This window comes from Lytechinus pictus, chromosome 5 (assembly GCF_037042905.1).
Source record: "Lytechinus pictus isolate F3 Inbred chromosome 5, Lp3.0, whole genome shotgun sequence".
NCBI lineage: Eukaryota > Metazoa > Echinodermata > Echinoidea > Temnopleuroida > Toxopneustidae > Lytechinus > Lytechinus pictus.
In genome coordinates this window covers 2,264,120-2,277,815 of record NC_087249.1, presented here as the reverse complement: position 1 = coordinate 2,277,815, position 13,696 = coordinate 2,264,120, and the positions used below count along the sequence as shown (strand labels likewise).

The following is a 13,696-nucleotide window of genomic DNA, read 5'->3' as shown; positions in this document are numbered from 1 at the left end:
ACCGGTCTGGTTAGGGTTAAGACAAAGATAAATCACTTATTGAGCGAATCAAAATTCTCCTAATAGTAGACTGATTTAAAAGGAGTCAATTGCTTATTTCTCGTGATTTATCATGCAGTTTTGAAAAGAAGACTTGGGGAAGACTAATTTCAACTTTACCGTTACAGTGATTAGAAATCATTGTCAATTAAAATGGTGGTGAAGGAAATAAATTTTTATTATTATTATCGCTTTCATCATTATCTCAATACGTTTGTATCTATAATTAATATTTTGGTTATAATGATAATGTTCACGATAATTATATATATCACAATTTTCGTTATCATTATAATTACTGTTTTTATCAATGTCACTATCATCAAATTTAAGATGATAACTATCATCAGTATATGATTATATTTTGTTATCCTCAATACTATCATCATCATTATTCTCATACCATTTTTACTCTTCCATTAGCTACTACTGCAAAATCATCATGTACTACCACTACTACTACGACACTGTATGGGTATCATATAACTTATCGTATAAAGTTACCGTGATTCAATAACTTTCCAGGGGTATGACAATCATCAATTAATTTTGAAACATATTTTTACCGTTCCCCAGTCGTCCATAAATTCCATGTATTGCTGCTGTGTTTCTTCGGTATAGGTTTCTGGTAGCAGACACGCGTCAGCCACAAAGCCCGTAGTGAGTAAATGATTCCCTGTTCTCAATAGTTCTGTCCTGTAGCGTGCTTCCCCAAAGTTTGATATGGACTCTTTGCTTAAGAACACTGATCCCTTACCAGAAGTTTTCTTTTTCACATCTTGGTAACCTGTATGAATGATTTGGGAAATCCCGAGGAAGTTATTTTTGGAATCCAATGGCATCTGTCATGAAATATTTCATATAATCGCATGATTTGTGCAATATATACGATTCCATGTCCAAAACAATGGCATATCACAGTATAAAACAAATAAGTGGAAAATGCAATTTAAAATTCAGATGTGTTAGAGTATTCTAACCAAAACATAATTATCATGATTATAGAAACGTTTTATGCATTTCAAACATTGCTTAAAGAATTAGTTTTCGGCCCAGTGTATAAAAAAAGTTAGCTCGCGCTTCGTGCTTGAATTATTCATTTTTAATTCTTTTTTTTTTATAGATACGTTCATGTTTTTTTCAAAATGTTCCTAAAATATCCCGTCTTCTGTGAGTATTCAAATTATTCACGTTAAGTTCACATAGGCAATATTATTACTAACTCATACAGTCTTTAAAATGGTTTTTTGAGGTCTTTAGAAATATCGAATCAACTCACATCAATTATTAAACAATTCATCTTAATGATTACAAATACAGATAAGGTGGATATGCAAATAATGTACAACTGGAAGGTTGGTCATACACTACAATTTTCCTGAAGCATTTATTTATAAATTTACGTTTCAGTTGATTTGAAGATTTTGTCTTTTTAATGCAGTTGGTCAATTCTTCCCTCATCGAGGGCCTAAATATTATTAAAAAGATACCAACGAATGCTGGAAAAGAGTCTTAACATAGAAACATTGTGAACAGTAAAATTGAAAATTCCATAAGGAAATGGTTTAATATCAAATTAAAAAATGCAACAGAAATTAAAATTAAAGGTCAAGTCCACCCCAGAAAAATGTTGGTTTGAATAAATAGAAAAAAAATCAAACTACATATCGCTGAAAATTTCATCAAAATCGGATGTAAAATAAGAAAGTTATGACATTTTAATTTCGGTTATTTTCACAAATACCTCTTAACGCGCGAAGCGAGTTAATGAGAGGTTATCTCAGGTCAGGCTAGCTGGACAACATCATTACCCGTCAGGCTTGGCGTCAGCGGCACGTTTTCGCATAAGACACATTTCAGGAGGCTCATACGTTTATATAATTATGTTTTGATTGTCAAATACTATTATTTTGGCTTAATTTTACAACATATCATTTTACATTTCGGTATATACATCATTTTGGAAGATGCTCTTTGGAAACTTTTATTTATTAAACTCCACGGAAACTGCATATACTTGCCTCTCGTTTATTTTGTCTGGGTTGAGATAAACGGTAATATTGCACAACTCAGTGACATGCAAAGAGAGTCGATGGTGATGTCCTTCACTCACCATTTCTTTTGTAGTTTATTGTTCGAATTATACAATATTTCACTTTTTACAGATTTAACAATAAGGACCAACTTGACTGACACATATAGTATTAAACAATGGTAATTCCACATGTTCAGGGATGAATCAGTCGTTGTTTCACTTGACAATGAGGAGAAAAGTAGAATATTTCGTATTTCATATAATAATATACAAATGAAATAGTGAGTGGATGACGTCATCAGTCTCCTCATTTGCATACAGACCAGGATGTGAATATAACTGTTTTGTGAAATTAAGCGAAACTTCAAAGTGTCATAACTTTCTTATTTTACATCAGATTTTGATGAAATTTTCAGTGTAATGCTTGTTGGATGTTTTTCTTTTTATTCAAATCAACTTTTTGTTGGGGTGGACTTGTCCAGTAAAAAAACATGGAAAGTTATAAACGAAAGTCTAGGTAAAAAAATAAAACATCGCAAGATGCCAGATGTGAAACTATATCTGACAAGACTGAAATATGTTCATCTTCTTACAAATACTTCATAAAAATTTGTCAAAAATTAACTAATAGCTTAAAATAATGATGGTCCTTGTAACAAAAATGTATTATGCAATGTAAATTTTAATTCACATACAGCCTTTTTTTTCAATCATATAACACCAAAAGAAATACTTGAAATAGTAGGCAAGCTTAAAAAAAATTACAAAGCTTGTGGATTTGATAATATATGTGTAAAAGTACTGAAGAAAATCATTCATAATATTATATCTTTCCCTTTAAGTGCAATATTGAATTATTCCCTGACTACAGGCATAGTTCCAGATAAACAAAAATAAATAATTCAACATTTCTTATCGATACTTAATTTACTTGTTAATTATGTGTATATATATATATTTTTTTTTTAATATATATATATATATTTGTTTTTTCACAATTTTGTTTTTGCTCATTTGTGAAGCGCTGTGATATAGTCATTGTGAAAAGCGCTATATAAATACTTATATTGTATTGTATTGTATAAGGATTGCCAGAGTCGTCCCGGTTTTTAAAAGAGGTCAAAAGCAAGTTTAATCTAGTTATATCGGCCGATATCCATTTTACCATTTTTTTTCTCGAAAATTCTTCAAAGAGCGAGTTATAATCGTTTATTTAACTTTCTAAATAAGTGCAATATTATCTCTAACTGTCAATATGGACCTGGGCATTCTACATCTTCAGCAATAATGCATTTTATATATATTGTAATGTCTTACAAGTGTTTGAAAATAATTATATATTGATCAGATTATTTCTAGACTTTAGTAAGGCATTTGACACTCTAAACCATGACATCCTATTAAGGATATTGTATTATTATGGTATTCGCGTAGTAACACTTGAACGGCTCAAAAGTTACTTAGATAATAGATCACCATATGTACACATTGATAATACTCAATCTGACCTTCAAACGCTAAGATGTGGAGTGCCCCAAGGAAGTATCCTGGGTCCACTATTGTTTATTATTTACGCAAATGACATGTGCAATATTTGTAATACGCTGAAATTCATCTGATTTGCCGATGACACCAGTGTGTTCATGTCTCCTAATTTACAAATCTTACAATATGACTTTATGCAGCAATATTGTCAAAGCTTTTGGTTTGGTTCTCTGATAATAAATTGGTTTTGAATTATGATAAAACAAAATCTTCACAAAGAAGACATGTTGATTTTAATACAGTACAAAATTACAGGTCCATGGTCATACATTTGAACGTGTGTCAAATTTAAAGTTTTTTAGTTACTACAAAAATCATAAACTATTTTGGCATGAACACATTGGTGTCATCTGCAATAAAATTGCCAAAAATATTGGTGTTTTACGAAAAGTTCAATGTTATCCATCAAATTTTTAATAAAGTAGCAATTATGAAAGGAATCCCCTCCTTTCTGCTACCCTTGACACTCTCATTACGTTTATATCTTGTGTTTTGTCATTGTATTTCTTATATTTATCTCACTTTATTTAATCCTTGTATAATTTTGTAATGTATTTTTATGATGAGTGTTGAATAAATTTGAATTGAATGTGATTTTTTGAAAAGGCAAGTATTATTTAAAGGGGTACTCCGGGCTGGAAATATTTATATCTAAATAAATAGAGTAAACTTCACAGAGAAAAATGCTGAAAATATCGTCAAAATCTGATGTCAAAATAACAAAGTAACTGATTTTAAAGTTCAGCACTATTGTGTAAACGCAGTTATATGCACGTGGTCACTTTCTTTTTTCTTATGTTATTACATGAAATCATAATTTACTTCATTATTTCCTTCATGTGTGAATAATATGTCTCCCCTATAATGGAATAAGTTGTAGCAATGAACATTTAATGCACTAATCATTTTTCAATCCAATTTTTGCAGTTCTTGGAGGAAAAAATATGAATGAACCTAATTTTATATAACAAAATACAAAATAATTAGTGGGGATATGACATCATCATTTTGCTCATTGAATTTTCATGAAGACATGCCTATAACAATATCACCGGAATAATGCAAAATTTAAAATGTCATAAATTTGTTATTCCTAGTCCGATTTTATTCAAATTTTCTGTGTTTTGTTTGTCTGACTTTTCTTTATCTGTTCAAATCATGTTATTTTTAGCCTGGAGTACCCCTTTAATATGTACAGTTTTGATAAGGAATATAGTATTGCAAGATGCTTTGAAAATATAACAGAAATAAGAAATAGATTCAACTGCAATTTTTTTTAATACTTACGAGCACTTGCAGCAAATTGAACACTAGCTGTGGCGCCTTTATATCCACCTAACAAAGAGAATTTTTGACACATTTCTATTTAAAAACATATCCGTTTATATCCTGCCTACAATAATTGTACGTTGTTGATGGGGGTGATAGTATACTGCTATATGTACAATCTCCTATGGGTGGTTTACGACGATCTTATCATTTCTATAAGAATGCACGATCATCCCAGGGTCAACGATTTTTTTTAGTGGGAACTGACAATATTACTTTATATTCCTCGAGGCTTCGCCCTTCGGACAAAATAGTACTTGCCAGTCCTACCTCGGAAGAACGATCCCCCACTATCAGTGGCAGATCCAGGGGGCACATCCTGCCCGTGTTTTTTTTTTTTTGGAGAGTCATAGTAAATTTTTCAAATGCAAATATGCCGCTCTTACACAAGTGTGCCCCCCCCCCTTTTTGTTATTTACAGCATATATTTTTTTATTGGAACATGACGTTTAAACACAAGCATGACAAGTGAGCACCCTTTTTTTACTTGTTAAATTTGCTTATCAAATTGCATATTGTATGAAGACAAAACCACCTTTAAATTTTGGTGAAAACTTTTTTTTTCGCTTGTCAAATTTTTCTCGGGAAAAGGTGCCCCCTTCAAAGCTTTATGTTAATCGAGATAATACGGTACTTACCCCCTACTTCAACCTGTGCAGCCAGTTTTGAAGCGTAGCTTTCCGTACCATAGAACGTTGTAAGGGATGATTTTTGGAAGGCGCTACTTCGCCTGACAAACGCAACTTCGTCAGGAATTCGATTCAGTTGGTCGGCGGTTTTGTGCCCCTGGTCAAAAGTAAACTGAAAGATCCGCCGACTGACTAAAAGACCGGGGTCGACCCCTCCAGTGGTCAAGTCGCCCCCTTCAGGATTCCCTTCTAAAATGTTGTAGCCAATTCCCACAAACTGGACGCCGTGCTGGACTGGAAGTTCTTGTGACATAACCCAAACAACTTGGATTTCTACCAGCGTCGAAATGAACACTACAGAAAAGGGTATTTTTCCAATCATTCTGGACACCCAGCGAAATACTAAAAACAAATGAAATAATAAATATTTTAACGATAATACCCAATACTCGGAATATTGCATTGTTAGCTTCTGCAGGCCTATTGCCAATACAGGAGTTACTAAATATGAATTCGAATCAAATTGTGAATTGTAAGTCTGTTAGATAACCCGATTAGTGTCTACAATGTATTTTATATGTAAAAAAAATCGAGGTTTCTGCGTTCTAGGTAGATCTACACAAGCTAACATTAGGTCTTTGAGTGTATACGCGTCATGAAAATGATGAGGTAACGACAAATGAGTACTGGAAATAAATTGACTTCTTAAAGGAAAGGTTCACCCTGCAAATGAGTCGTTTTGATAAAAATTTAAAAGTAGGGAAAATATTGGTGAAGTTTGATGAAAATCCATTAAAGAATAAGGATGTTATTTTTTAAAGTTTTAATTATTGACATCACAGCTCCTCGTTTATCATGTGGTGAAAATTTAAGAAATTCCATTTTTTAATTGATCATCATGAATAAAAAAAAATATTGTTCCTATAGAAAGTGATGCTAAATTAATTGTCTGATATTTATATCAACCGCATAAGTGAATTCATTTCTTTTTTTGGAAAATGATTTTTTTTTTTTTTTTTTTTTTGGGGGGGGAATTTATGTCACATGTCTTTAATATAGAGGAGGTGCTCGTCTATGACGTCACAAAATTAAACTTAAAAAATAATAACTCTGTTATCCTTTTATTAATTTTCTGCAGACCTTCAATAATATATTTCTCTATTTCAGTGCTTTTGTTAAAATTCAATTTAGCATCAGGGAGAACTTTCCCTTTACACTTCAAAGAACTGACAAAAAATGTTTAAAGGAGTACTCTGAACTAAGAATAATGTGGTTTGTACAGATATAGAAAAAAATCAGACAAACAAAACACTTAATATTTGGTCGGACAAGGAATATCAAAGTCATGACATTTAAAGATTTGAATTATTTTGGTGAAACAGTTCTATGCACGTCTTCATGAATATTAAATGAGTAAAGTAATGACGTCATATCCCCGCTTGTTCTTTTGTACTTAATTATAAGAAATTATATCAATTCAAATTTTGTCCTTCAAGAATTGAACATTTCGGACTGAAAACTGATTTAATATACATGTATATATTTAGATTTTCATTGATGCAACACAATCATACACATGTATATGAAAATATTAAATAATTATAATTTAATGTAATAACGTGAGAAATTGGAAAGTGATGATATACATCATAAGCCTACTTAATGAATATTCATGACGATGTGCATATAATTGTTTTCACAAAATATTGCTTCACTTCAAAATGCAATTACTTCGTTATTTGTTATCAGATTTAGATGGAATTGTCAGCAATTTGATCAGTAAATTTCATTCTTTTTATTTAGATATAATTATTTAACCCCCTTTAAAAAATGTGCTGATACAGGGTCGGATAAATGCATTGCGACAGGGCCCCCTCCCCCTCTCATTACAAAAAAAGGAGGAAAGTAAGAATAGAAAACTAAAGAAAAAATGAAAAGGGGGTCTATAAGGAATGAGGCAGGCATAAACCCCGATACCAATACCCGATGTATTCTTTCATAAACCCCAAAGGCCCAGATACTGATAACTGATGTAATTTAAACTCAGGTCTAAACGTGTCACGCGCGTAAAACATTCCCCATAGACTTGTGTGTTAAAATGGCACTTTTGAAAAATTCTTTAAAAATTTACGTGAAATTAGAGGGTTGAATGTTTACTACCATTGGATAGGATATATATCTGACATTCCATATCTGACCAGAGAAGGGTATCGTAGCCAGCTCATTTAAAAAATAAATCGTCATTTATGAAGATAACTATGATGGGATCAAATTTATCAACTGAAACAGTAAAATAGCCCTAATTCTTCCGCCAGTCAAAAATAGTTCCAAAGTCATTGATATATCTTCCCAATTTGGGGAAAGGAAGTTCAGTAGTTACCATTTCTAGAATCAGTGGTAGATTTTCAATTATATCCATACACTATTGTCAATCAGCAATATCAAATTAAAAAAAAAAAGAATATCCGTAGCCTTCCTGTTGCAATTAGGCTCATGAAACCTAAAGACCACCAGCTACGGCGAAGGTCTGCTGAAGTTTGTATCTTTCCAAGCCAAAGCTGAACCAAAACAGGTTTTAGTGAGTGTAATAAAGAATGTTTTCCATCTCTGGTCTAAAGTTGGGGATTAAAATAGACAGTTATGACACAACTCTAATCTAGAGTAAAGTTTCAATATATCAGTTCATCTTTCAAATTATTCATAAGTGTCTTGTTATGATATTATTGTAGTTTTCCTCGCCATATAATTGCATAATAAATGAGCACAATGAGCACAAAAAACATACAATGTTCTTACAATTTTGGCTTTTTCCGCTTCCCGTAATTTTAGCACAGAGTTAGACCATGGCCATAGACTTAAATAAAAAAATAAAAAAACGGACTAAAGTCTTTCAACTGGCAATGTACTAAATTTATTTTGCAGTCATTTATAATATTGAGGATATTAACAGAATATTCATTCATCCAATCATATGCATTTATTTCTGTCATAGATTATAAACTCATTGACAAAAATGTTGATATAAGAACACAGAAACAGAAACAATTCACGAATGAGGAGATAGTTAAAAGGCAGAGGAGTGACATTAGTGCTACCACAGAAAATAAATCAAATGCAAGTTAAACTATTGTGCCAGTAAGTAAAAATGATTTTAATCTGCTTCTGAAAACAGAGAGGTGAAGGGATATACCTTTTTTATGTAATGGTTGGTTATTCCTAGGTTATTCCAAATCATGGAACTTTTCATAGAAAACATATTTTTGCAACAATTTGCATGTGTGCAAGATATGAACGTGGGAGGGGGTCCATTATCTTTCACAATGGTAGCGATTCAAACTGCACACTTGAATATTTCAAGTCTTTGAAGTACGGTAGATAATTGTAATCTTATTTGAGACCAAATACATGAAATATCATTTAAATCAACATTTTTCTGGGTTGGACTTGACCTTTAAGGACTGTGCCATTAAATACGTATGTATTTTATTGACCAAATAATGCGAGCGCTAACCGCGAGCTGAAATTTTTTATTATTCAGACCAAAAAAAGGACATTATAAGCAAACCTTTGTAATCATTATACGTATCTTTCTTACACTCTAAAAATATTGGGTAAAAGTGCCCTTTGAGGGTAATTATGTGTCCAACCAATATTGGGCATTTCTTTAGGCATTTATATTTATCCGGTGTGATGAAAATTTTGCCCATTCTAAAGGAATTGCTACTTACTTGTAACCTTACCGGACAATATGCTTTCTGCATTGGGTAAAATACTGCCCCCAATTGGTTGGACTCATAATCACTTTCGGGGTTGTAAAAAATTTTCCTAATATTTTTTACAGCGTACTAAACAAACAATGCAAGCGCGAAGCACGAGCTAAATTTTTTGTATATATCGACCCCAAACAGAGAAATTTAAGGGCTATTTTTTAAAGAATTTATGAAGATCATACATATCTCACAATAGCCATATAATTTGGCGCTCGCTGATTTTGGTAGAATATTACACGTAAACTCATAAATGGCATAAACACTTTTTGAAGTCATTGTACATGATACGTATCTCGCCATTCAGATATTCCCGCTGACATGGCTGATATTTAGACCTGAAGAGAGGCATTCTAAGGCTTATTTGTAGGAATTAACTAAGACCATACGTATTTCACTAACCAAAATAATGATGCGAGCGCGAAGCGCGAGCTAAAAAAAAATTATACTCAGAGTAGAAAAAAAGGACATTTTAAGGAGCGTTTATAGGAATTCACGACGGCTATTCATACAGGATCGTTAAGTTTGGAATAAACACCTAAAAAGGTGAGTCAAGATCCGATACTAACTTTTAGAGCATATTCCGGTATTTTGCCTGCGCGTATCTATTTACATTTTAGTGCAACTGCAGCAACGGCCAACGCAGCGCAGCGTACCTCTCATTAAAGCGGTACTCCGGGCTGACAATGTTTATATCTAAATAAATAGTGTAAAATTCGCAAAGCAAAATGCTGAACATATTTTCATCAAAATCGGATAACAAATAACGAAGTTATTGAATTTTAAAGATTTGCTTTATTCCGGTGAAACAGTTCTAGGCATGTTTTCATGAATATTCATTAGGTGAGATGATAATGTCACATCCCCACTTTCCTTTTTCTAATGCTATTACATGAAATAATTATTGTTTCATTATTTCATAAATGTGTAACGTGTATCCATTATGATGAAATGAGTTGCAGCAATAAGTAACTAATGCACTTAAGCAGTTGTCAATCCAATTTTCTTAAGTTCTTGGTATAATTTTTTTGAATAAACCTAATTTCATATAACTAAATACAAAAAAACAAGTGGGGATATGATATCATCAGCCCACCTAATAAATATTCATGAAGACATGCCTAGAACTGTTTCACCGGAATAATGCAAATCTTTAAAATCCAATAACTTCGTTATATTTTTCAAATTTTCAGCATTTTTTTAATGAAAGTTTACTCAATTTCTTTCCCCTCGGGAAAAATAGTTATTGCCTGCCCAACCTCGGATAATTAATTCCCACTATACTTTCTCAAAGCCTGATAATATATCTGTATATTATCCTGATAATGCTTACCCTCGACTGTGAAATTACTTTCTTCTCCGGCAATGTTGTTCTCCGATCGCTGATGATGGAGTTTTATGCAAGCTCTGGAGCTTCACTCTTGGTCGATTGAGATCCACCGTGTCTCTTGTTTGAAACCGGATTTTTCTTCTGATATTTATACCTGTGTATCAATAATGACCATGCAGCTGATAGTCTCATCGTTTTCCAATCGGGTGTTCACGATTTTTGCCCAACACCACATGCAAGGTCGCGGTCAAAACATCTGTGGCGTTAAGAATATGAATTTTGCTATGATTGTTTTGAGGTTTGAAGTTATACAACAGCTCTTTTTATAATTATTTCAAGGAGGTAGGGAACATTATCCGGGTACTTATTGTCCTTCAAAGTTGAAATCGATGAATTTTGGCTTCCGTTCGGTTTTTTCATCCATGAGAATACATGACACATAAACTTGGGCCTTGCCCTTATAATTGCGAAGTCGATCTCACACCCATCAGGACTCAGACAAGACTATAGAGGTATTATATAGAGATACTGTGGCTCGGTGGATAAGTCATCGGGTTTTGAACCACAAGGTTATGGATTCAAATCCCACCATAAAGCGCTCGCATCTGACAAGACGTTGTGTACCCGATAGGAATGGATTCCTGTAGAGGTTCATTCACGGGGTATGGAGCTGATTAAGCCTTGAAATCAAGACCCATTTAATAGATATATACTGTGTGCTTTCAAGTTCGATGTTGACTTATTGCTGTTGGTGTAAGGTCAATTTCGATGTCAGCACAGATATCAATAGTGTGTTCTGGATTATCTTTTTGATTAAACTCAAAATTTATATTTTTGAAGAGAGAGGAGATGAAATGCTACCCCCACCCCCTCGCAAAGACATATTGCATGTTTCAGTCTATAAAGGCTTGATTAATTTCAATAATTGGAAATACAATTGGATTCTTTTAAAAATACAACCTTATAGAAGATAGATTTTGGTTAAACTTTCATTGGTATTTTTACCTTAGGCCTATATTTTGTGCTATTATGAGAACGATTGTGACGTCAAGCCGCAGTTCCTTTGTTGAGGAAAATTGATGCATAACGGCATTACAACATTACACACTAAGATATACAAAGTTTATGTATCAACCTAAATGGGTACCTTTACACCTTTACATCAGACGTTACATAATACGTGCAGAAGTACACCAAGCCATGCATGCCTGGCATGCTGGCGTACAGATGGGGGCCATAAACCCCCAACAAATTCACCAACAAGAAAAAAGGGAAAAGGGAAAAGGGAAAGAAAATTGTGACATGTTTTCTGAATATATAAAAAAAATCTTTTTAAAAAAATGTTTTTTTAATCCAAAGAGTAATAAATTTTGCCTGATATGCGACGTCCGTCTCCCTCAAAATTGAAAACTTATTGCGCCACTGGTGACTTGATCACTGCGGATCGATGCAGATAAACTGTCGTTATGATGTAGGAATGCATTTCAATCTATAACCATCTATAAAATCATATAATTACTGACTATACACCTTGACCTCTCAATCAAATCGAAGGAATGTAATCCGCATTTATTTCAAACTTTCTCGCTCAATAAAATTTTTATCGGCTTTTTACATCCGATTCTCTTTAATTTTAACTACTGTATATAACCGACAAACTTTATGGCTGACGTGAACACTCACCTTACTTCATAAACAATACCTTAACCGGATAAATTGCATTTACAACTAGGTCCTACTAAACAAGATTAAACAAATATATGTATTATGAATACAGAAAGGCGTGGATCTGGGGGGGGGGGGTGAGCCGGCACCACCCCCCCAATTTTTTTGCAATAAAAAATGGTTTCCTTTTTAAATTATAATGAACGCTGAAAAACAAAATGAAAAGTAAAAATGAAGTATCATACCCATGTTTAATTTGAGGCCTCGTAACGGCCGGCCCGACCATAGGGCCCGACTCCCATATGCCTACTCGCAGTCACGGTGGCAACGCATTTTGTTATGTACGCAAACCACGATACCGCACCTGAGCATATTAAAGGGGTGATCCGGGCTGAAAATATTTATATCTAAATAAATAGAGTAAAATTCACAAAGCAAAATGCTGAAAATTTTATCAAAATTGGATAACAAATAACGAAGCTATTGAAGTTTAAAGTTTATCAATATTTTGTGAAAACAGTTATAGGCACATCGTCATGAATATTCATTTAGGTTGGCTGATGATGTCACATCCCCAATTTCCCTTTTCTTATGTTATTACATGAAATCATAAATGTTTCATTATTTCATACATGTGTAAATGATGTGTCTATTACGGTGAAATAAGTTGAGGCAATTACTAATGCACTTAACCTGTTGTCAATCCAATTGTTTTAGTTCTTGGTAGACAATTTTTGAAAACCTAATTTCATATAATAAAATACAAAAGAACGAGTGGGGATATGATATCATCAGCCCACCTAATGAATATTCATGCCTAGAACTGTTTCACCGAAGAATGCAAATCTTTAAAATTACTTCGTTATTTGTTAACCGATTTGCAGTGTAGTAAAATAACACGAAATCGTCATTACGGTGTAGCGTTAATTTTGGTGAAAGTTACGTAATCTTCGCACACCGAATTCGCATAGCGGCAGCATGGTCGAGTGATTTTTGTAGCCTGTTATTAGTCGTTTCGCGCGTATTTGACACAGAAGCTTGCACCGTGCGATGATGCACATAGTCTAGTTCTAGACGATATTAAACGAATCTATTTGCACCGATATATACGTTCTATTCCGTGCGTACGCCCAGCCGAGTGTGCGCGCAAAACCTTGCGCGCACACTCGGCTGGGCGTACGCACGGAATAGAACGTATATATCGGTGCAAATAGATTCGTTTAATATCGTCTAGAACTAGACTATGATGCACACAGCACCGGCGCTCTTGACCGAAGAGCCGACCCAACATGCCCAATGAACTTACACACAAACTAAGGCCTATACTATACCTCAGGTATCTTTCCTTGCATGCTCA

At 33.4% G+C, this 13,696-nt stretch overlaps 1 protein-coding gene across 1 annotated transcript in view; it reads right to left on the bottom strand.

Annotated features, from left to right (window-relative positions):
• Positions 1–11,125, bottom strand: part of LOC129261943 (uncharacterized) — a 34,621-nt gene extending 23,496 nt beyond the window's left edge. Inside the window, exons 1-4 of the mRNA XM_054899964.2 lie at positions 10,678–11,125; positions 5,587–5,979; positions 4,907–4,954; positions 606–826 (exon numbers count right to left, since the gene is read on the bottom strand). Of these exons, the coding sequence (XP_054755939.2) occupies positions 606–826; positions 4,907–4,954; positions 5,587–5,959 (642 nt within the window). The 5' untranslated portion in view covers positions 5,960–5,979; positions 10,678–11,125. The remainder of the gene's footprint in view (positions 1–605; positions 827–4,906; positions 4,955–5,586; positions 5,980–10,677) is intronic.
• Between the last annotated feature and the right edge of the window lie 2,571 nt (positions 11,126–13,696).